The following is a 25,161-nucleotide window of genomic DNA, read 5'->3' as shown; positions in this document are numbered from 1 at the left end:
AGTCGAAACAACCTACGTAGAAAACATAAAGCAGGAAAAGGGTCAGCTTTCCCCTGTTTATCCAAGCAAGCCCCGTCTTCTAGGTCAGAGCTGTGTGGGCAGCCTTCTTTCTTTGTCCTCCCTTATTACCTTGAGTTGATTTTTCTCACTAGGGTTCTTGTCCCCTTTTCCTGTCCTTGTTTTGACAAGGAAGAAAATAAACATAGTCGGTGATAAAGCTTGGGAGTACTGGGTTTCCAACCGCAGCCTCTGCCAAAGGCCAGCGTCCTCTCGGTAGCCTGCCCTTCGGCATGGTAATTAGTAGTATGGGAATTTTTACGGTAACCTCCCTGAGGAGCAATTTCACCAAAGAGTAACCCTCTTGTCTAGACCGTACAAACCCATAAAGTCATCACTAGCTGGGATTTCCAAGCTAAAACGCGGCAGTAGAAAAGACTGCCTCTAGTCTTGAAGGGCTTTCACGTATAGAGCGACCATTGTGGAGACCGGTTGTCCGCCCCAGGGCACAGACCCCTGTCCGGGAAGAGTAATGGAGACTCTCCCACTGACTCTGTCAATCGAGGAAAGCCCCCCAGGTGGGAATTTCTGCTTTATTGGCATCTATGCAGCCTTGCCACCTCCTTGCATTTTAAGCCTAGCGCACTCTTCGGACTTCGTTATTACAATACACTTTCGAGAATGATCCAGCTGTTCCTTTTTCTTTCTTGCTTGCCAAAGCTAATTATTAATTACTGAGATAAAAGCAGTTTAATGCTTGACATTTTAAGAAACAGAGGCTGGCAAAACTTACCCAGAGAGAAAGAGAGGGTTCAGACTTTTAACCCAGCGTTCCTCCCACTTTAGGTACTTAGCAGAGTACGGGCAGTTATAAGGACGATAGTGTTAGTCACACTGGACAGTGGAAATGTGCCCACTGGAGGGAGAAGGGCAGAAGGGGTAAGGCGTGTCTGAGTCACCCGTGAGAGTCTCCCCTGAATGGAGTGGAATCAGATGACTGAACTTTACTGCCAGTAGCCTGTTCTTTTAAGAAATGATGTTTGTTTGTTTAGTAATCTCTACACCGAACATGGGTGTCAAACTCATGACCCCGAGATCAAGAGTCACATGTTCCACTAACTAAGCCAATCAGGCGCCCTGCAAATTCTGTTAAAACAGATCACCCAAGGAGAAAAACAGATCAAGAGATAGGACTTATGGAATAGAATAGTCATGAAAACCGTGGAAGAAAGATCCTCTGATCTCTACCCCAGCTTGGCAGGGGGCATTAGAGTTACCCGTGATGCTCCCGCCTAGAAGAAAGAGAAGAATATCAAGAGCGCCTGGAGGGCTCATCTGTTAAGCATCTGACTCTTGATCTTAGCTCAGAGTTGTGAATTCAAGCGCTGTGTTGGGTTCCAAAAAAAAGAAAGGAGTAACAACGTTGGTCTCCAAGTGGGGATGCCTAGAATGTGCTGTGCCCTTGGCTAAGCACATTTTTCACATCCCCATTTTACATTTGTAGTGGAAACTGAGAGGTCAGAGATGTTAAGTAACGTGCCAAGGGCATGCTGTTGATGTGTTTGGGTGACTGGATCTTAACCCAGGTCTGCCTTTTTCCAAAGCGCACTCCTGGTTGCTCTCCTCTGTGACCCCTGGAAATAAGAAATGTGATTCATTTATATACCCTTCAGCAGTGCTTAGTGCACCCTCATCCTCTAGGATGACTATTTTCCAGGAATAACTAGGAGGGGTATCCTTGTTGATTCACAGAACAAACACTTGAGTGTGTACTATGTGCCAGACTTATGTGCCAAGATAAAAGCCATAACCCCCATCCTCAAGGAGCCCAGAGACAAGTGAGGAAGAGACAGATGGTGAAACTCATTAAAAATGCAAAGCTCCTTGATGAAGACAAGTATGGTGTGTACACAGAAGGAAGGGACACCTAGCCCAGCCTTGGAGGGAGGCGTCACAGAGGACTTCTTGAAAGCACTGATACTCACTCTGAGTTTTAAAAATCAGTACATCTTAGGGGCACCTGAGTGGCTCAGTGGGTTAAGCCTCTGCTTTCAGCTCAGGTCATGGTCTCAGGGTCCTGGGATTGAGCCCCACATCAGGCTCTCTGCTCAGGGAGGAGCCTGCTTTCCCCTCTCTCTCTGCCTGCCTCTCTACCTACTTGTTCTCTCTCTCTCTCTGTGTCAAATAAATAAATAAAATACTTAAAAATAATAATAATAAATAAATAAAGATCAGTACATCTTAGATGAAGAAAAAGAAGGTGTATGGTTCATATGGGTAGGGAGGGAGAAAAATGCCCCACTGGCAAGAGTTTGCCCCTTCAGCCCCCCCCCCTTTTTTTAAGTATAACCGGAAACCGCTGGAGGATTTTTACACAGGTAATGTCATGGTTTGCCGTACATTTTTAAAAGATGATTCTGACTGATTAATGACTTTTGGGAGACAGGCAGAGAATGGCAAAAGGGGAGTTGGTATCTGCTGCAGCCCCCCAGGAGAGGCAGCAGCGACAGGACAGGGGCATAGGGTGGAGTGTGGAGGGACATGGGGTGTTGGGAGGTAGATCCTACAGGAGTTCCAGGAGTGGAGGGAGAGGGTAAGGCAGGAGTGACTCCTGGGTTCCTTGTCAGAACAACTGAGTGGGTGATGGTGCCATTTCCTGGGCACGGTGGGGCAGGAACAGGTTTTCGGGGACAGTATACAGTCAAGTACTCTCTTTCAGAACCAAGACATTATCTTAAATCACTGACTATCTCTATCATGATAGTCTGTATTTCAGTAGTTCTCCAATTTTTCCTGGTCTGGGAGCATCCTAAAGATATGGATCCCTGGGATCCACTCTAAATTTTGTCAAACGTAACAAGGAGAGCCAGGAATTGGGAGCTTCTAGTGGTTTCCAGGTGATTCTACCACCGTCAGGCCAGCATCAAGCCACGGACCTGGTTTGCAAATGAACCTCTACTGTTTCATATTTGCCAAGGCCAGTCGTGATGACCTGAAGGCGATTTGAGCAGCATTCCTGCCCAGACGCAAAACCCCTGTTGTGCTGAACCACCAGCAGTTTTCCCAGATAAGTCATTCTAAAATTAAAGGAAAGGTTTGCTGACTGGCCTGACTCAGGCTGTGCGTCTTTGATGTTTTTCTCTCCATGTTAGGCATAGTTCTAATAAGTGGGGAACCTTGAAAGAATAGCCTTTTCCTAAATGACAGGAATGTTGCCACATACTAGTGTTTTTCATAAGGACCTAAGGCTCAGATGTCTGTCTGAATGATCTGATCCTCGTAAATCAGGGGATTGGTTCTGGAAATCCCATGAGCCTCGGCTTTCTTGAGAGATTTATGGTACTTCCCGCTCTTGTTGAGGCCAGGAATAACATCATAGCTCCCTCAGTACTTCTGGTTTTCGTTCCTGAGGGGGCAGCAAAGGAAGGGAGAGGTGTGCTGAACCAATACCACTTCGAAAGAAAACCATCTAGACTTCTTTTCCAAAACCTCAAAAAAGTAAAAAAGAGCCTCATGTTCTACTAGAGTATAACAGTTTTCTGCCCTCTGGTCTACCCTCCCTGGGGATTTTTCCATCATCTTCACCCAAGTGGGTCCATGGTGTGGGAATGGGGCCAGAGCTGGCTGGAGCTCATGGGTACCTTCCAAGGTGAGGCCGTGTTTTAAGACACTTCCAGAACAATGTTAACTGATGGATAGCAGTGAATTCCCTCTTGGCCTGACCAAGAAAAGGGACTAATGAAGACTACCATTCTAGTTAGAACCCATGCCTGGCAAACCAAATTACGCATTCCGTTGGCCAAAGCGAGTGTGAGAGTTTGTAGCCCACCTCATAATGACATCAGAGTCTCTGCATCTACCGTAGCAGCAGCCTGTCAGACAAGCATCAGAAACCATTCCACCAGCTCTCTAAGAGAGTGACAACCAAGGACCCAGGTCTAAAGACTCTTCCTGGAAGACCCAGTTCTGAGTGCCGTGGGGAGGGGATGAAAGATGAGAAAGGAATCCCTGCCCTCCAGGGGACCAGAATCTAGCTGCAGAGGAAGACAAGTGTGTAAGTAAGGTGCCTAGAAGACCGTGAACCTAAGAGCCTAAAATCAAGTGTTGTCATTGTCAAAGAAAGGAGCAGTCCCTTCTACCTGGGGACACTCCAATTCATATTCAGTTACCTGGGGAAACAGAGCATTGGAGAGAGGCCCTCAGGGATGAGCTCAGGTAATGGATATGAGGTGGAGTGGCTGTTGTGTTATGGATTCCAGTTCCCCAGATCTTTTCAGACGACAGGAAGGTGGTGTGGGGACCATAGTATACACACACCCTCTTGGTTGGTGTGTGAGAGTCACGGCATGGACACACAGATATAACAGCCTTCAATGCTGGACTAGGGAACTGGTGTTTTATAGAGTTGGCAGCAGGAAGGCATTTTTAGTACAAGAGGTAACTACTGCAGTCAAAGAAGAGCGACATGACAGACTGCGGATCTTTAGGAGAATGTCTGGCTGTGGAAGGAGGACAGGTTGGAGGGCAGGAGACTGGAGGCTACTGGTAGACCAGTTAGGAGGTTGGTTTAAGAGCCAGGGTGCACATACGGGAGTAAATTGGATTTTCTTGATGAAATTTCTGCATGTCGAAGGGGAAATGACTTGATGTGGAAGGCTTTTCAACGCCGTTCTCTGGAACACACAAATCCCTCCAAGTTGATAGAAACCTGCCTGGCTTGCTCAACATAAGTAAACCTCGTAGACATTGGAATGTTTATGTTCAGCCCAAAATGGCTCTGGTTTTTTACACAGCTGTAAAGTGTATTTAACTCCCAAATATAAAACACTTCTTGACTACTGTTTCATAGCTTCATAAAACCAGCCTCAATTGCGTAGGTGCTTTCTGTTGTCATCCCCTATCTTTCTACGCAAATCTGTTTCCTGATATTGTTTTTCCAAGGGAAGAAAAATGCAGCCCAGCATAAACTACCTTTTTTACAAGCAGCCGTAAGAAGAAAGCCCTGAAGACAATAAGGAGCCTCTGCATTTATATTTTTAACCCAAGATTACAGATCTAACTAGCTGGGAAGCAAGGTTGCTTTAATTATTGAATGTTTTTCATTGTGATTATGAGTGTAAGTCAGTAACAGATGTTCATTTTCCCTCAGCTCAACTGTTTTTAATTCTTTCTTGAACATGGAGAGAGAAATCTTTAAACGTTTGCCAAAGTTCAATTAACATCCCTGGCTAAAGGTGGAAAATGCCCTACTTTGTTTTCTCTCCACCATGTACCTGCATTGGCCGCCTGTGCCGCGGAGCACCGGGGAAAGGTTCCAGCTGGCACAGGTTTTATGGCTGCAAACTTAATTTGCAGAATAAGCCTTTGGCGGGAGGGGTCTGTTGGACTTTTTATATATTTATTTATTTACTCTTTTTCAGTTATAAATAAAATTACACTGTAAAACATTGCAGCTTAATTGCAGGAAACCCGGCGCTTTTTTTTTTTTTTTTTTTTTTTTGGTTGTTGTTCTGCAAGTGGTTAATAGCTCATGTTTTGTTTATACGAAGCTGTAGAAATCTTGTGTAAGAATATGTTTACAGCCAAGGCTGTGTGACTCGGTTTATCATGTTTTTCCTGTGCTCTGTGGAACAGATCTGGCTGTTCCTTATTGAAAGGGCTTTTACTGTTGGAGAGCGGGGCTTGGGGGTATGGGGGGTGGCGTTTATGTAAGAATGCAGAATGGCTTCCAGAGGCTATGGGCACTGGAGCTATAAAGCCACAGCAGCTCCTCCTAGGATGACCTTGCTGCTCCTTAGAAGTAGCTCAGCAGAATTTTCTGGAGTACCGCAGAACAAGGCACAGGTGATAGCCCTAGTAAACTTTTCTTCCCACCTCTGATCCTGGGATGCGTGGTCTGCATGCCTAGTCCTTATCTGGCAGTCTGCTGAGCTAGAACCAGGCTCATAATCACAGGAACCCACTTCCAAAATATGGGAACCACCATGTAATTTATATTTGGGTGTCAGCTTTCTGAACTTAGACTCTTCAGAAAAACAGAGTCCTAGAAAACCTTTCTCATGGATGCCAAACCTTGAAAATTATGCCTCTGAAACAATCTGAGATGTACAGATGCCTCCTGGGCAGGGGGCTTGGGCTTTGATGGTAATTCCCCTTCTAGAGGTTTCGTTGTGTGTCCCCAAAGGTTTATGGAATATCCATTCATTAATATTCATTTAGGCAACTGGAAAATACTTCCTTTTTGCTCTAGGATACGCAGATTATCCCTTTAGGAAATCTGTGGGTGACCAGTGACTTCCAGGACTTACAAAGGGTCTTTGGATAAAGTGCATTCTTCTTACAGAGCAAAACAGTGCAAGGGAGGAAATAGTAGACCCACGCTGGAAAATGGGAGCTTGGCTAAGGGTTATAACCATCGAATTAACAAATATTACAACCCCTTTGGCACGCAGGACTGCCTTTGCCTCTTCAAGGTCGACCTTCAAGCCTCTGGGCCAGGACTGGTTTGAAAAATGGGCCATTTGGCCTTAGTGCAGGCTGCAGATCAAACAGTGGAGGAGGAAGATGGGGCAGTAAAGTTACTCAGTGATGTGAGAACTTGGAATTAAGAATGCTCACCTTATTTTCCCCTGAGGACTCAATTTCTACCTTGACAATAGAATAACAGTTTAAGAGAAGGGTTTACACCTTTTACCCCTTATATATTCAGGAAGCTGCCGCTGTGTATGTGGGTCATGGTTGGGGGATACACCCGACTCCATCAAACTACCTGGGAAGCATTGCTAACCACCTGTAGTTTTGAAAAGAACTTCTTTCAACATCACCTTCTGGAAAGTAAATAGGCAGTTTGTTTGGGTAGACACAGTATTGGAGGACTGAGCGTGTTTACTGAGCAAGCTTCTGAGAGTAAGTTTTAAATGGCTTTTAATGCTCAGGCTCTGGGAAGTGAGGGAGGGCTCTATCACCTGGCTTGCAAAGGCTGGGTTTCCCATTTATCTGACCCATGAGGCCCCTAACAAGCCCTTAGAAGGGTCAAGGAACACCCAGACCTGGGGGCCAAACTCCCACCCCTGCCTAGCCTTTTGCTGAATATGTGACCCGGGACAGGTTAGGTCCCCAGGCATTGATGTAGTCCTCTGTCGGAAGGGAGCTTGGCACAGAATATCTGAGGCCCTTTCCAGGCTTGAATTGTTATCATTTTATGACTCAACAATGACATTCTACAAAGGTCAAGCTTGGGCATTTTAAAATCAGCCAGAAAGTGTACATTGATGGTGTACTCAGGACTTGTAGAAGAGAAGATAAAACCAAGTCCAGGCTCTCCTGGAACTGAAAACAGCTGGAAGACCTGCATGAAAGGGGCAGCTGGAGGCTGGAGTAGGGGCAGAAGAGCAGGAACCAAGAGAGATTTGAGGGTCAGAGCAGTGAAAACACACTTCCTTTAAGGTCCTAGAGGACAGCAGCTAATTGGGGCAGGGATTTTTTTTTTTTTATGATTATTTTATTTTAATTTTTTTAAATAGGCTCCAGTGTGGGGCTTGAACTCACAACCCTGAGATCAAGACCTGAGCTGAGATCAAGAGTCAAATGCCCAACCAACTGAGCCACCCAGGTGTGGGGTGGGAGTTGGGGGGGTGTTTTTAAAATGAGATTAGTGAGGTGGGACCAAATAGTGAAGGGTCCAGGAAAATGAGACACAGACATTCAGATTTTTTCCTTTATTTTGCACAGAGAATCAGATCTTGGTAGAAATGCCATTTCCTGTTTCTCAAAGAGAAGAAAATGGAAAAGGACCATGACATGGTGGTCTTTTGTCACTGTGTTTCTATTTTTGTTTTTTATGGACAAAGCATACTTCCTACCACGTGTTTAAGATGGCGGGTAGGGCATCTTCCCAACCTGCCCGCTCCTGGGTGGGATTCTGGAAAACAGGCCAGAAAGCAGTCCATCAGGTCTCCTGTGGGATTACCACACAAGGAAGTGACCCAAATAGAAGCCCCTGCGTAGGTTTGATAACGTGTCTTGGAAGCAGGGAGGGGGGAAGGGCAGGGCTGGCACCGTCAAGACACAGCCATCTAAAGTCTCAGAAAGAACTGGTCGGTCCTTATCTGGTACAGGAACAATTCCCATCCACACTGGCCACAGGCAGCTCAGGCTGAGCAGCACGGCAGCAGCCGGTGACTTTGGAGTCAGGCTTGTCAGTGCATCATCCACCCCATGTCCACATGAGGGTTTGGGCAGAAGGACAGGTCTTGTCTTACTTCTGTTGCCGCTTGTCTCGGGCCCTGTACGTGAGGTTTATTAGGGCCATGACTGTTCCTCTTTTTAGCACTCAGTAGATATCTGATCATAAACCCTTAGTCTGGTTCCCAAACCACGAGAAATCCTCTCGTAGATCGCCATGTGGCATATTTATACACATGGTTCCATTAGACGTGACTTCTTAACACCACCTGAGAAGAGACAGCCTGCAGATCGGGATTTACAGTCTGATGATGCCTGTGTGTGGAGAGACCCCGAAGCTGAAGAGGGCATGAGGAAAAGAGCCTCCCTCTATTCTGGGCGCGGAAGAAGGACCTTGTGATCCTGTTGCCTGTGACTGTCAACCCCATTGTCTGCCTGAGCTCTGGGAAAACCCTTTTGTGTGTCCTGACCCAGTCCTTACCAGCAGGCAGAGACATAACTGCTGCAGCTCTCGTTTCCCAGGTGGGTCGCCGGGGCTTGGAGGAAGTGAGGAAGTTGCCTTGAGACCCCCGAGACGGGATGTGAATTTTGGCAGTGGCACGCCAGGGGCCCTGCTCTTAAGGCCAGCTTTGATGCTTCTGTGTCACGGCAACGAGAGCTCCAAGACACTTTTGAAATCAACTATGTCCAACTTAGAGAAGAACATAGTTGGCTGAGGAAGTGGCATCATGTCTTCCTCACACGATACCTGTACTGTGTCAGGTCTGTTGAGGGAGTCAGGCCAGAGCGAGGCATTCTGCGGTCTCTTCCAGGGTGGAAGGCGAAGAATGCTCAGGGTGGATGAATCTGGGGGAAGTAGCCAGGTGGCCGAGTTGTTGAAGGGCCTCCGGCTGAGGTAAAACACCAGCAGCCCAGGACAAGCCAAGAGGGAGAAGGGAGTGGGGCAGGAACCAGCCACGGCTGTGTGAGCGCCAGTGACCAACTTTGTTGACCTCTGCAGCTCCTGGGGTCTGTCCCTGACCCTAGGTCTTAAAAAACAACCAAGCCACAACCATCGTCCTGATTGACTTTTCAGTTTCTGAAATCACCCATCTGCTCACCTGGTGAAAACGCTAATGACAGTAGTGCTAAGCGGCAGGGATATAAAGTGTATCTGTTAGCTCTTCTAGTGCTCTGCTGCAGCTTCTATGGCAAGGAGAGCTTGAGCAAGTTGCCCAAGGTCACGAAGGCGTCAGTGAAGGAGCCAGCGTTGAACCCTTGCCATCAGGTTCTAAAGCATCCTCTTGTGACTGTGGGAGATGTTGCTGGAAAAATAGAAATAAAAGAGAAAGCGCCATCGGGGCCACTGGATGGTCACACCAAGACCTGAGCCTTTGAGAACCTGCCACCATGGGGGTATGGGAGTGGCTTGGTAAATAAGCACTTGGGGAGGGGTGGCGCTGCGGGGGGCAGGCCGTGCCTGCGGCTCACTCGAGGCTTTCTCATCGTACCTGGAGTGTAGGAAGTCGGACTCTATTATAACCTGTTTCAGATGATCTCGGGAACTGGGAAATTCTTGCCCCCACAGCTTCTCCCAGTCGCTTTTGTCAAGGTTTGTCACACGTGTACCATCTCCCTGGTTTTTGTTTTGTTTTTAAAGATTTTATTTATTTACTTGACAGAGATCACAAGTAGGCAGAGAGACAGGCAGAAAGTGAGGTGGGGGAAGCACGCTCTGTGCTGAGCAGAGAGCCCGACGCGGGGCTTGATCCCAGGACCCTGGGATCATGACCTAAGCCGAAGACAGAGGCTTAACCCACTGAGGCCCCTGGTCTTCCTGGTTTTAAACGTGGCCCCGACAAGCGCTGAGTGGGCCCCAGATGCGCAGTGTGTGAAAACGACGTTCCCGGGGCTTTCAGGAAGCTGCCCTGTTACGAAGCCAAATAGCCTTCTTAAAAATCAGAAGTACTCTCATAAAACTCGTTTTTCATGCAGCACAGGCTGTAGTTGCCACATGAGACGAAGTGTGAAACTCAGCTTTTATGGGAGATCTCCGAGATTTGTGTGAACTCTCAGCGACTCTCACGACACGATTCCCCATAGGCGCAGCATCTTTTCCGTTGTGGTGCATTTTCATGTCATCAGCCGTGTCTGGGAAGAGAAGTTCCTCTGATGTGTGAGAACCCGTTCTGGCCGCCCTTCTTTAATTCTTAGCGTGATGATGGCAGCATTTTTCCCAGTATCCATCATCCTCTCCCTGCCTCCCTCCCTCTCTTGGAGCTTTTCCTCGGCGCAGAAGGTGCGCACGCCGTCAATACGGCATGCTTTGTTTGTGAGATGGGAAGACCCCACGGTGAGAGCTAGCTCTGGCCGGGACTTTGGTACTTACAAGCAGGGGTGAGGGGCAGAGGGAGAGGGAGAAGCAGGCTCCCCACTGAGCGGGGAGCCTGATGCAGGGCTCGGATCCGGGGACTCTGGAGTCATGACTGGATCAAAAGGCAGAGGCTTGACCAACTGAGCCACCCAGGTGCCCCAAGAGTTGATGTTTCTAAAAGCAGGGCATTCCCTCAGTGGAGGAGTCCACAGTGTGATCAGGAACCATCGGGTACCCACATCCTCACTGCACCCCTCCAGGCGGAGATGCTGTCTTTTTCTTCCCTGAGTCTCCATTGTGATGAATGTATGAACAAAAGATAGTTCAGCAACGAAATCCTACGTCAACGTTTCTTCCCCCATTCCCCTCACTGACAGCATTAGAAATCAGTGTCTTCCTCCATTGTACTGGAAATGGAAGCTACAGTCAGACATTTTTATCTGTGGATTTTCGGCAGACCTCTGTTAACCGGGTGATTTCTTTTTAGGCTTTGTCTATCCCTGGTCATTTCTTTCAAGTCTAGATGATTTTAAATTATCAATTAAAATAATAATTACAGCGGGTGCTAGTAGACTACACAATTATATGCCAGAAATTAATCTGATCACCTTCTCCATGTTAAATGGTACAGTCTTCTCAGGAGCCCTTTGAGGGGCTAGTGTTACTATGGTTTTACTAATGATAAAATGGAGGTAGAAAGAGGTGAAATCACTATTCAGAGGCCAGGAGTGGCATCCCGATGCAGGCAGCCTGCTCCCAAGCCCCCGAATGACCCGCCTTCCCGCACAGCCTCCAGACAGGTTCAGGTGTGTGTATGCTGATCAGGTTTACCCGAAGGATGAAGCTTGTCTGTGCCACTCTCAGGTCATGATCATTCATGTTGTCATCGTGCTTCCTTTCATTTTATCATGTCCACGCTGGACTGTGATTTAATTAAGCACGATCATGAAGTGCAGGGCACGTATATTACAGGCACATACCCGTGTGCATTTGTGTCATGCAGTGAATGTCCTTCCGGTGCTGGGCCTCTGCTGTGGATTACCCTCCCTCCCTACAGATTAGCGGAGGCCTGCTCAGGCCGGGAATGCACAGGGCTGAGGATGCTGCACGGAGCAGGAAGAAGTTCCCCAGTGGTGGTGACTTCCCAGTGAGCCCATCGGGGTGGTAGGGAAGACGGAGCTGCCAGTTGCCCTTGGACACACTGAGATCTCCCCTTTCTGAGCTCTGCTCCAGCTCCTTCCTGGATCTGGGCAGCTGTAATTCTCTGGGTCTGGCCCAAAACACCAGCTCCAGAAGCTTGCTCACCCCTCAAAGGCACAGCGCTTGCTGGCTTGGCTGTGAGACTTGAAACTCTGAGAACCTATTCTCTTTGGCAACTTGATGGCAGAGGCCAGGGTGACAGGCATGACCCTTCTAAATTCAGCCCAAGGCCTAAGAATGACTTGGGCCATTCTTTAGAACCAGATTCACCTGCTCTGATTGTCCTTGAGAATATTCAAAAAGATGGTGGAGGCTGGTGGTCTTAAAGGACACCTGAATCAGTGGGGGCTGTCCTCATACTTCCTGTGCATTACATACACTTTTGTTTCATAGTTCACCTGTCACCCATTGGCTCCCATCTGTGTGTGCTCTCCCAATGGTCCTGAGGTCAGTGTGCCAACAGCCCACCTTCTCGGGGAGAGAGTGAGTTCCTGCGACATAAGACCTTGTTTATGTTCACCACAAATGACTTTTCTCTCTTTTAGCCTGTTCTACGTCCTATTATAAATGGTTGGTTAAAATCGGTGATTTTCTCATCTGGATGAAATAGTTCTTTCAGTTAGAAGTCCTATAAACTGAGATACTAATAGTCAAATATAGCCGTAAGCTTTTTAGCTGTAATTCATAGTGAGGAATATTTTACGTGGAGACACACACCTGAAACAGAAGTTTTATGAGCACATGTTTACACTCTGCCACTTTGTCTTCTATTCTGTCCTTACTTAACTGCCCTACCAAACTGATTTTACAACCCGCGAAGGGTCACAGTCGGCAGTTCGAAAACCCTAGGACTCTGCATTGGAAGTGGGTCTTGAGAGTCGCCTACTTTGACGGTAAATGTCCGTGAATCCTGATCAGCCACTAGAAGACTAAGAGAAAAGACGTCATTTTGTACCCCCACCCCTGAAAGGTGAAAGAGTAGAATTCCTGACTGGGGACGAGCGACCAGAAGAGATGGATGTTGCTGAAATCTGTGCTGTACTAAAGAGACGTCATTTTTTTTTCCTACAGTTGACACACACTGTTACCCTTGTTTTGGGTGTATAAGACATCATCTTTTATTACTCATTTTCCCTGAAAAATAGCCTAGAGCCGGGGACAAGAAAGGAGGTAGTATTTTTTTTGTTTTGTTCTGGAAGCAGTTTCTTTCTCCTCCGACCAGATGGAGAGCTGGGAGACTGGGTGCCCGGGGAGATATGCCCGTGGGAGCTCTGAATTGGCAGGAGGACCCTTTCCAGGTGGCGTGGGGGGGATGTGGGAATGATGAGATCAGAGCTAGGAACAAGTAGGTCACAAAAAAATACAAAATGCTTCTCCAAAGCCTCCAAGTGAATAAAAGCAAAGGATCAAGAGCCATAACAATGAAGGGTTAGTGAGAAAGGGGCCAGTTTTCCTATGTGTTTGTTTCTTTTCATCTTTTTCTGAGACTGTGCCTATTCAAATACAGACTTGCTCTTGTCTCATGGAATGGCTTTAAAATCTTGATTTCCAATTTTTAGAAGATGCTGATTGCTACAGCCTTGATCTCGACCTCAAATAAGGCACAGCCCATGGGGTTAGAGCGACATCCTCCCCTCCCCCCCATGGAGGATGAAGGGGGCGGGTGTCACCACCTGCTCTGTGCATCCCTCAGCCCTCGCCCAGGCGGCAGTCACACCACAGCGGCCAGGTGGCAGGCAGGGCTGTGCCCTCCTGGTGGAGTCTACGCTCTGTTTACAGCGCTGGCAGGTTTTTTGGCGGGGAGGGGGGCAGCCTAAGCATTTCTCCAGGGTTCCCCTCTTTGTCAGTGTACTGGTGGGAAGTGCAGCTGCCTGTAACCCTTTCGACTTTGTCAAAAAACAGAGTGGGGCGCCTGGCTGGCTCAGTCAGTGGAGCGTGCAACTCTCGATCTTAGGGTCGTAAGTTCAAGCCCCATGTTGGGTGTAGCGATTACTTAAAAATAAAATCTTTAAAAAAATAGTAACACAGATGCAGGTGACAGGCAATTAGATCTGTGCACCTCATTTGTCATTAAGCGGCAGACCCTACATCTCCAATCCCTAAATACTTTGTATCTTCACTTTGCCCCCACGCCCCTCTTCTCCCCAGTGAACATCACCAGCTGGTTGGGCAACATGGCTGGGATGTCAGGAAGACTGATGTCATTGCCCTTGCCTTTCGTTTGTTTGTTCAGCAAATATATATTGAGTGCCTCCTGTGTGCCAGGCACCTTTAAGGACTCCAGGAACTCAGTGATGTGGGGCTTACTTCCTAGTGAGGAAGAAAGCTAACAAAGACAAGAACAAGATCATTTAGAAAGCTAGACGTGCTCAGTGTGGAGGACATCGTGCCTGCCAACTAGTTGGATAATCAGGGCTGGCTTCTCGGAGGTGGTGATGTTTGAGCTGAGTCTGGGGCAAATTCAAGTGAGCAGTGCAGTATACTGTTGGGGAACACGGCCTCTGGATGCAGGCGGCAGGGTGGGACTCTTGCTCTACCATAGAAAAGCTTTGCAACCTCAGACCAGGCACTCTGCCTCTCCTAGACTCTGTTTTTGGTAATATGAAGATAATCCTAGTAGCATTCTCAGCGTTGTTGTGAGGTTTACATGAATAAATGGATCATGGGGAGCCCAAGTTAGTGGCCACTGCCCTTTTGATGATGAGGGTGGTGAGGAGGACACTGAAGCTCCAGAAATGTGCTGACTAACTCCTAGGGCAACAAAAATGTCACAGTTCAATGAGTGGGCCAGTGTTGTTGTGACAATGCAAACATTGGACAGCGGTGAAACCTAGTGTCGTGATGAAATCCTCCTGGAAGGGGAAGTGCAGTGCAGGCTTGGACGTGTGTAAAAGACCAAAAAAAAAATTTTTTTTTTAAGATTTTACCTTTTTAAGTAATCGCAACAGACAATGTGTGGCTCTAATCCACAACCCCAAGATCAAGTCGCATGCTCCATTTACTGAGCCAGCCAGGTGCCCCAAAGACCAAAATTCTTAACTAGCATAGTCAGTAGGGATCCAAAATGGAATATCAAAAAGGAGCGGTAGACTTGTGTTGTTCAGAAGCCATGAGGTGAATCCCAGGTTGAGAGATGTAAATATGGGGGGGATGGGCAGAGGGAAGATAAGACAGAGGACCCCTCTTTTTCATTGTCAGCCACAAAGAACTATCCATCCAACTTTTCACAGTGTGCAATCATAACTTTGATCAAAGAGAAGAAAATATAAATTAAAAACTAATAACAGAAGATACTATAAAGCCAGGAGACCACCTGAAAGGGCTTCCAGCAGCCAAGCTGTAGTCATTTAAGCATCAAAGAATAAGATGATGACTGCTGATTAACAGAATCTGTGAAATGAGTCCAAAATGGTACCGAACATGGAGAAGTTAGTGTAAAGTGTGCCCAAAAGTAGCTGTAATAGAAGAACGTGGAAATAACAGAATGTGCTTCTGCTTCTCACCTATGCCCGGGGCCCACTAGCATAGGTGAAACTGTGTTCTGTAAAGTGGCTGGCTGTGTACAAAATACAGGTGTTCTTTTTCTGCATCACCATCAGCAGATCGGCAGGGAGTTATGAGTAAGCCCCGAAGTTGCAGGAAAAGCAGGAACTGCAGAGGCTCCAGACCACCTTGTGATCGCACGTGATTCATGAGACCGGTTAGGGTTTTTACTTATTTGCTGACAACCAGTAAGCTTTTCCTGGCAATCCTGCAGAACGTAATTGTCTTCTCATGAAATCCTATCTGCCAGCTTGTGCTCATTTTCCAGACGGAGCTGCGAAGGTGGGCTCTGGGGGCTGCCGGTCTGAGCTGCTGTCCCGCCCAGCCCCGCCCCACATGGGGATGGCGCAGCGGGGCTCAGTGACAGTAGAAAACTCCGCCCATGGGGCAGCAATGGCGGCCAGTGTGTGTGTGGGACAGTGCATGGTGAAATTACGTTTCCTTAGAGAAACTCGGACATGGCCATGTGTTATTTAAAATTCATAATGTCTAAAACAGAGAAGAGCCTGATCAAATGCCCAGGAGAGCCGGGTCCCGCCACTCGGTGTCCGAGGCACAGCCCGCGGCTCCCCGCAGGTCTGTGTGTCATGTGTCCGTTTTCCCTCCTTTCCAGGATTCACAGGGCTCCGTTCTGTGTGTCCCGTCTCAATCTCCCTCGTGCAGGGGATACTCGGTTTGAAAACAAGGAGACAGACTCGGGGACCGAATCCCCAAGTCCCAGTGTGGTCATCCTGTTTCTAGCCAGTGGCCTTCGGCACACGCCTCACTTCCCGAAGCCCCGCTCTGCCCTCTGTTAAAATGGAGAAACAGAGGTTGGTTGCGAGAAAAGCGCATCCCATCCTTGATGGAGGCAGCTCCCCGCGCTTTCAGGTTCCGGAGGAGCATGTGTAAAACAAAACGTGCTTCTTCTTAGCTACAGTTTTCATTAAGAAATCCAAACAAGGGGCGCCTGGAAGACATAGTGGATTACGCGTCTGCCTTCAGCTCAGGTCATGATCTCCAGGTCCTGGAATCGAGTCCCACGTGGGGCTCCTTGCTCACGGGGGAGCCTGCTTCTGCCTCTTCTTTTCTCACTGCTCATGCTCTCTCAAATTAATCATTAATTAAAATAAAATCTTTAAAAAGAAAAATCTAAGCAAACACAGGTTTAGGCCTATGGAATTTGGGAAGCAAATGACTTAAAAGGAGGCTAACCAAAAGCAGGCAGTGTTCTTGTGTCAACAATACCTTCCTAAAACCGTCTCTTTCTGCCCATTTGTGCACTGAAATGAACATGTCTCCTGGGGGCGCTCATGTTGGGACAGACCCTCCCGGCCATGGAGCGTTGCTGCTGGAGCAAAAGCTGTGACCGTCTTAAGATAGAGGCTGCTTGGGCTGAGTTCCATCTGCGTGCCCAGCAGGTCCAGGCTCCTCCCTGTCCAGACCCTGTAGAGATGCAGATCCGTCAGGGTGTATCTTCTAATAGAGAACCATGGGTTTGGCAGAGAAATCCCATCAGGCCAGCTGATGTTTGGTTCAGAATGCAGGGGCCACGTCTCCACAGCTTGTCCACTTCCTGGTGGCACTGCCCAGCCCACACGGGGCCACTGCTGGAAGCCGTGCAACTGGCCCGTGGCTTTCATCTGTTTTTCTTAATTAGGGTCTGTAGCTTTCTCTTTCATTGTGAGGAAGCCTTCCTCTGGGCCCTTCACAACATGAGGCATTGGGAGGGACTGAAGGCACACAGCAGGTGTTTTTCTGTTCTGTGACTGAATCCATAGGACCCTTGCCAGGATCTGGGGGTGCCTTGTAGAGGGGAGAGACGGAGAGTGGGGAGAAGGAAAGAGAACACTTAAAAGAGGACACACTATAGCATGACCTTTTCTTGCTCTGAGTTCTGAGGCTGGGAGCCCTGAGAAGGGGGGTCCCCTGCACCGACCACTGGGGTTTGGTGGCCCTTCTCCTGTCGGAATTTGGATTCCGCGACCCTGCGTTCCCCAGCAGAGCCTTGCAGGACACCCATCTGCTCTGGGCGCGGAGGGTTTGATTCCGCCTGACTCACACGCCCAGAACCCTCTCCTCCCCATTCCCGGCCCCAGTCACAACGATAGGTAGCTGTTGGTTTGGCTTTTTTTTTCTTCTTCCTTTACCCACTCTTTTACACCAAGGAAATAGAATGGGGTGCCTGGGTGGCTCGGTGGGTTAAAGCCTCTGCCTTCGGCTCAGGTCATGATCTCAGGGTCCTGGGATCGAGTCCCGCATCGGGCTCTCTGCTCAGCAGGGAGCCTGCTCCCCTCTCTCTGCCTGCCTCTGTGCCTACTTGTGATCTCTCTCTCTCTCTCTCTCTGACAAATAAAATCTTTAGATACACACACATACACACACACCCCACCCCCCAAGGAGATATTTTGAATTTTCTGTTTAGAAAATTACGCAAAATGTTGCCATTGATGGATTCTGGGTGGTGGCAGCTCCAAACAAACTCATCCGTTCCCTTGTCCTCCCTCTGCTGCTGGCGTGGGCCCGGCTCCCTCTGCTGCAGGCTGTTCCTGTAACTGCAGCGGTAACCGGTTTAGGGCGAGACCTTCCTGGAATTCCAGGATGTTTGGAAGCAGGCGAAGTGTGGTTGTTGTCTGCAGATGTTTAACGCCGGACACCCCCAGCCCGTTTTCCAGATGTGAACACCAGGCAGGGGCCGGCCCACGCACACGTGTGGCTCTGGAGCCCCATGCAGCCTGTCTCCACCTGCCGCAGGTCCCGGCCGCAGAGTGAAAGGCGGCAGCTGGGGAGGAGGCCGGGCTCTCCAGCTGCTCCCGGCTGTTTGGGGATGGGCAGACGTGCGGGGGATGGTTAAGACAAGCAGCAGAGCCCGTGCACACACTGTTCTGTTTGAAAACAGTGAATCCCCCCCTCAGCCGCGCTCCAGAACAAAGGAACAGCGGGTAAAATAAGGAAACTGCCCTTGTGACCTTTGACTCATTTATGTACCAAATGCTTCTTTAATGCTCACCATATGCCAGGCACTGTCCTGGCATATAAAGCAATAAAGTATATTGCTTTAGAAGTAGGAATTCAGTTATGCTTCAGCACGAGCTTTAGAGCTGGCTGGTAGTGTTGGCCCATTTTACACGTGAGGAGCCTAAAGATCAGAGACGTGACATCCCTTGCCGGGGTCCCAGGGCTTGTCAGTAGCAGCACAGCCCGTCTTGATGTGAAGTCCCGCTTGTATTTCTTGTAGTGGAGCTTCCCGTGTCTTTCAGAATTATGTTAGTTTTTATCTGGTTTCGCAAGAGGCCTTTCTTTAGAAAATATATGTAATCCATACATGTAATGTTATTACAAAAATGAAGTTACGCTGTCCTCCATTTTCTGAGCACTTACAGTGGGCAGGCCCTCTGTGTCCGATGTTCTCTAGACGTGAATTCTAATTCTTAAACTGCAAGGAAGAGATTTGTGCCCATTTCAGAGACGAGAAAGCGGATGACGGGAGCCGGTCACCCAGCTGACATGCGCTAGACGTGAACCCAGGTCTACACACAGCTCTTTGTTACAGGACAGAATTAAGTACAAGCAGGTCATTTTTGAGCCCCCACCCAGGGGACAGTTACCCAGAGCAGCCAGAGGACCCTGTAGCACAGCAGTGCCTGGAGCAGGTGGCCCAGGTAGCCAGGGAAGTGCGTCCTGACTCGGATGGACTGTGTGGTCCCCCGACCTGCCCCACTAGGGGCTGGATGCCGTATGGTTTCCACAGCATCAAGCCCTCGGGGTCTGGCTCCTTTTGATCTACTGGATTTTTGAAGTTTTATCTTCTGCTGGGCTTCATTAAGCCCTCCCTTGGTCTGAGCACCCCCCCCCCCCGGGTTGTAAATGTTGCATGGTTCCTGGTATTCAGGTTCACAAATTAGCCCAATTAGATGGGTAAATTAGTCATTCTAACTTTCTGAAGTCCGGCTGAAGGAGCTTTGTGAAATAGCATTTATAGTTTTCTAACAAGCAATTTAAAGGACACCAGCATGTGGCATTTGTTTAAGAGCAAAATGTCCTAAACAATGCCCTACTTAAAAACAGATCTCGAAATTTGCTCACAGACTCGGAAACATGGCCGAGGACACCCCTGCCTTGTCTCGTACAAACCTTTCCAAACTGGGTCTCTTCTTTCTGGGGGCCATAGCTGAACACGGCGGAATTACGGAAACCCCCATTTAATTCCAAAACCTCCTTTTACCAAATTGGTTTTTTCTATACCACCCAAGAGTTTCTCAATGGGTTTCAAAACCCGTTTCAAGACCACCCCGAATTCCATGTGAGTGATAGTTGGTGAAGAACCAGCAACTCAAGGGAGGTCGAAAGGGACCCTTCGGATTGCTGCTGGCTTTGGCAGCCAGGAAGCAAGACCGGAGAGAAGCAGTACCCCCAAATAGCCAATTGAAAGTTCGTAAGCTCTTGAGCCTCTCCGGACTCGGTTTCCTCGTGTTCAGGGAAGTGACAGTCCTCCCCACCTCACAGGGCTGCTGGCCTGTTCCATGAGATGATGCATGGGATGTGCCTGAAACACAAGAGGCAGTCAACTTGAGGTCCCTTCTTTCCTTCCTAGGTCCTTTTAAGGGTTCGCTTCAGGGGCCAGCGTCCTTGTGCCTGGCTCAGTTGGCTCTTGAAACAATCTTATTAATGCCTATTAAAATGAAACCCAATAAAAATGCCAATATTTGGTGTTGAAATAATTGATGTAGCAGAGACAGACCACGAAGCACCCAGGCAGGCCCCTGGTGCCATTTAGCCTCACACCTGGGGGATGAATTTCACAACTGTAATTGCTACCATATAATTCTTATTAATGTTGTGCTATAATTCCTATTTATTCCACGGGGCTTGTAAATGCATTAAGACTTGTCAACATATTATTTTACACTGTTTATGATCTGTAGAATTATGTCCTTCAGGGTTGTATTGTGCAAGAGCTCAAAATAAATGGCTTTGGGCCTCATTAAAAAAAAGAGCAAAAAAGCGGCTGCTTGTTGAAGTGGTTCTCCATCCCCACCATCCTTAACAGAAGTGTGTGAAGTCAAAATTTTTAACTCCATTCTGAGCAGAGCTCTTAAGCTTGGGAATACAAGGCAATCCTCTCCTCCGATCTGAGCTGGGAGGGGGCAGCCTGCCCTCCCAGGGAATGCTGGGTAGAGCCAGGGAGACAGGTGTCCGTCCCTGGTGACAGACATGGTCGGAGTTACTTGGCCTTCCGCGAGCTGGAACCTGGTATTCTGACCATGAGTTTGGCTCAGAGCCTCAGGATGTCTGTCCCCGCTGCCCCCGAGCTTGGGGTAAGCTCCTTTTAGTTCCAAAGTTTCTCATGGTCTTCTTTGCTTTAGCTATAAAGAAAAAGATTTGAGAGGAATTCCCACCGAAATGCAGATACCTGATAAGTGTAGAATGTAATCCCCTACCACAGACTTTTGCATTTACTAGGCCGATGAGCATGAAACTCTGGGGACAGACTCCTGTGCATCGGCGTGTCAGACACAGCGTGTGTGTCTGTGTTGGGGCAGGGGTGTCCGTCAGCCTTGGTTATCTGTGGTTTGGGTCCCAGAGGCTAAGCAGTCCCTCTGCGGTGACACACAGGCCTGCCCCAGCTTCCACACTCTTGCTCAGCGAATTGCCAGCCCTGCCTGAGCCCTAGAGAAACCCTTCATCTGGCCTCTGCCCCCAGGGTGGTCCCTTTGTGCCTGGGAGCAGCCCATCTGGTCACTGCCCATCTGGTCACTGCCATTCCTTCTGCCCTGGGGACTGCAGGGGGGGCACACTGGAGGGGACGAGGGGCCAGGGCCGCTGCTGACCGTCCTTGCTCTTCTCTGGCCCCACAGGCAGTGAGTACGATGAGGAGGAGGTGGATTACGAGGAGTCGGACAGCGATGAGTCCTGGACCACGGAGAGCGCCATTAGCTCTGAAGCCATCCTCAGCTCCATGTGTATGAACGGAGGCGAGGAGAAGCCTTTTGCCTGCCCAGTTCCCGGATGCAAAAAGAGATACAAGGTAAAAGCAGGACCGTCACCTGGCATTAACTGCATTCACTGTGCGGAAAGGGGCAGGCCTACCCTGGGGAGCGGCTCCTCGCTTCTGACGCCTTCCTCTCCTGGGCCCTCCACGTGCCTGGTCTTCGCAGAGACAGGGCCTGGGGACAGGCAGGCCCCTGGTTTCTGGGGGTTTGGTGGGGCTTCCCCTTTTGCTGATCCAGGTGGGAGCTCTAGGTCAAAAGAAGGGTTTGGTGGCAAGATCCTGTCTTTGATGTTCTTCAGACTCACATCCTATCAGATATCAAAGTGTGTCGCCCATATATTTGCCAAACTTCCCCAGTGTTGGCTCTGCAGGGGGCTCACAGAGGATGACCTTGAAATCTTCAAAGGGGTAGACGTAGGGTTCTCAGCTTTCAGCAGAGGAGACTCTTGCTCCCTTCCCCACAGCCCCACCACTGGCATGACCAAGAGAAAAGGGGGCTTTGTTATTTTTCTCACCAAACCTGTCTGTAATAGTGGACCCAGAACCCGTGCCTTTGAGAGCCTGACTGGGTGTCAGGAGTGACCAGGGACAATAAATCTTCTGTTAAGAAAACTCAAAGGAACAAAACAATGAAGGAGACAACATTCAGGGGTCGGTCCAGAGGGCGACTTAAAGAGCAAATGTGCACGCTTTCTCCTGAGGTGTTAGCAACTCTTTAAACTCCAATTGGGAGACAAAAATCAGGAACTGATGTGGTACGTTTGATGATATGCTAATTTACCCATAGCTCAGCAGACTGACTTTTTTTAAGGCTTGAAAGATGTGTTGTAATAGCAGAGGCGTTTCTCATAATGCATCAGAAACACGCATATGTTTCTGAACACTAAACCAAACCAACCAAACAAAAAAACCTATTTCAGTATTTTTTTGTACCAGCTGCTGATCTAAAAGTGGCCAGGGCTTCGCCTATGGAAACTAGGCGACCACGTGCTTATGGAATCTCATGGAAAGTCTGAATGTGCTTTGTTTAAAACCAAGACACCCTGGCGGAGGTGTGAGGATCCCCTTGGGGCCCGGGAGCTGCTGGGGCAGAACAGGACCCAGAGTGGCACGCGTCCGTTTTGTGTGTCAGGGATTTCTGTGTCAGGGACACGGAAGGCGGAGAGGAGGAAAGGCAGCCAGGTGGTTTCTTTGGGAGCCGGAAAAGCGTAGGGATTGCCAGACAAGGTCGTTTTACTGGAAGGTAGACCATACATTGCAGAGTTCTCCTTTTCTTTTTTTGTTTTGTTTCAAAGTAGAGAAAGCTAGACAGAGAGTTTTCTATCCTTGATTCCTGCCTGCTCACCAGATGCCACGTCTCTCCCTGCGGCTTCACGGAGCCATTCCTCGGGGCTGGGCTGTCTGCTGCCTTCTCTCAAGCGTCCAGACGCTGGTTTAAAGGTGGTCTGCACATCCACTATGTTAGAGGAGGGAGCAGATAATGACCCAGACTGAGGCTGACCCAAAACAAGGGGGTTGAGTGAAGGGGAGAAGCCACAACCTTGATTCTGGCTGAAGAAGAGGCACTCTCTCCTTCCTCACAGCCTTCCCCAACCACCCCCCACCCCGGTCACTTGTTTGCTTGTCATTAGTCTTTTGCTGTGGTTTTTCCTGGGTTTCCAGCAACTTCTCCTACAGTTGTCTACATCTGGGTTGATGGGGACTTGAGTATTCTTTCTGCACTGAAGGCCAAAAGAAAACTGAGCGAGGCCTGGGCTGTGGAGGCTGCCTGCTTCAGCACCATCAACTGACAAATGACATGGGCACCAATTAGTGGTCCCAATTTCCATGAGGGAAGTGTGAGTTTCCTTTTCTGGGCCAGCATGCCTAGTCATGCATGATACAGGGGACAAGGACAAACGTGTAACCAATCCTCCTGAACTGTTGGCTTGAGAGGAGTGTGGTCATGTTCCCTAGTATGACCTTTCTGCTGGTAAGTTACTGGCCGCAGGGCAGTGGTGTTCTCTCGTGCTTACTACTGCATCTTTCTGCCAGGGTATTGGTTTGAGGAAGGGCTAATGAGCTGGTGCTATGGGTCAGGCAGAATCCAGAAGTGCCGCCATGTTGTTTATGAGCCAGGGCTCACTTCAGACTTACCTCATTCCTTGCCCACCACTGGCTTCTTGGGCACAGACTCCAGATCAGCTCATCTCACCATTTCTTGGCATTTGCAAAAGCAAAAGATGAGGTATCTAATGTTCCAGACTTCCTAATGAGTAGGGCAGGAGAGAGGGGCCCAGTAGGACAGCTAGTCTCCATGCTGTTTCCCCTTATTAGTCCCTCTGCCTAGGATGCCCCCTTCCCCTCCTCCATCAGTACCTCTCATTTGAATTCCCCTCATTTCTCACAGCACAGCTCAGATGCCATCTCCTCTGGGGAGCCCTCACCAGTCTCCCAGACTGATTTCCCCACTCATAGACTGAAGTTCTAACCTCTGACCTTTCCACATGCTCTGTTCCTATCACTGGAGAACATTTACTACCTTATCACCCCAAGGGTCCGTACAGCTCATACACCACTCTCAGCACCAGGCACAGGTCTTGGACAGTAGATACTCTCAAGATAAAGGAAGAGGCAAAATGCGTGGGGAAGAGGACAGTGTGCCCCCCCCCCAACTGACCACTAGAGCCCCAAAGCAATAGCATGATTGATTCTGCTGGATGTGTCCCGGACACATTCTAGGCTGAACAACAATCCCATCCACCTTGGTGCCACAGGCACCTACCTTTCTTCAGACAAGAGAGGACTTCCCTAGTTTGTGATTGGGAATGGCTTTGAAAGATGGGTTGAAATGCTTTGACCTTTTTTTCCTTTGATAGTTTTTTAATATTAGAGTTGTTAGAATTAAAGGCATTTTGCTACTTTTAAGAACTAGAAAACAGAACATGCTGTCCCCTGGGAAGTTTCTCCGAAAGGGTCCCTGCGCTACATGGGGAAGGCTGACGGTTTTTGCACCATGAAGGAAACTTGGCCTCTGATGTCTAGATACACAACCAGGCAGGTGTGTTGCTGAAGGTTTTCCAAGAAGGGCACTTAATGCATTGTCCCCTCTCAGTGGATCTAAACCTCCTTGCCTTTCCGAAGGGTCCCATCAGAAGCCCTGGCTTAACTGACATCCTTTCTGGATTGCAACTTGGCAATAAATAATCCAGAACTTTTAAAAAACGTCCATATTCTTTCACTCCGTTAATTGTCCCAAAAAAATGTATCCCATGTATATGACCAGGGATGCAAAAGCTCATGTTCATCACATTCCTTATAGTCAGCACAAATTTGTGAAATACTGTACTTCTAACAACAGGGAAATGGAATAAAAAAAATCCTGCCATCAAAAAATCCTTCTTTCAAAAAAAAAAAGTAATGATGAATCCAGTTTCATCTCTCTCATGGGGAAAATACTGAAAAGGAGACCTCAGATATTAGTGATTATATCCGTTCTTTATGTCCCTTTGTATTTTCTAAATTTTGGCACTTGCCTACACTGGACACACATGCTTTGACAGAGAGGGTCAAAAGATGTGATTCCCACCTGACTCATCCCGGGTGTTGTCTGTGCAGCCACGCTGAGTCCAGTCAGGAGCAAGTCGCATCTCCGCTCTTGGGCTCCCTGGTGTCCCCACAGAGCTAGGAGTGGCTTTACTTTCTACCCTAACATCACCACCCCATCCGCCCCGCCTTCTGGTTTTGTTTGGTCTTTTTTTTTCCCCCATTTTTCTTCATCACACGCCAGTTATAACATGAAGGCCTGCAGGAAATTGAAAGTTGTGGTTTTTATATCAAGGGTGTGTCATATATTGTACTTACTCAGGTCTGAATACTGACAGCAAAGACCAAATAGAATCAGAACACCATGGCCCAGCTGCGTGTCCAGACT

The 25,161-nt window shown here is 48.5% G+C and overlaps 1 protein-coding gene across 2 annotated transcripts in view; it reads left to right on the top strand.

The window, feature by feature from the left end:
* JAZF1 (JAZF zinc finger 1) overlaps nucleotides 1-25,161 on the top strand; it is a 316,337-nt gene that overhangs the window by 290,118 nt on the left and 1,058 nt on the right. For both annotated transcript variants that reach the window (XM_045062825.1, XM_004762553.3), the window contains exon 4: nucleotides 21,115-21,284. In XM_045062825.1, the coding sequence (XP_044918760.1) occupies nucleotides 21,115-21,284 (170 nt within the window). The remainder of the gene's footprint in view (nucleotides 1-21,114; nucleotides 21,285-25,161) is intronic.

Source organism: Mustela putorius, unplaced genomic scaffold (assembly GCF_011764305.1).
Source record: "Mustela putorius furo isolate JIRA1106 unplaced genomic scaffold, ASM1176430v1.1 tig00003845_pilon_pilon_pilon, whole genome shotgun sequence".
In the NCBI taxonomy this organism is placed as follows: Eukaryota; Metazoa; Chordata; class Mammalia; order Carnivora; family Mustelidae; genus Mustela; species Mustela putorius.
Note: the sequence above shows the minus strand (reverse complement) of the source record. Positions and strands in the feature narration are given on the sequence as shown.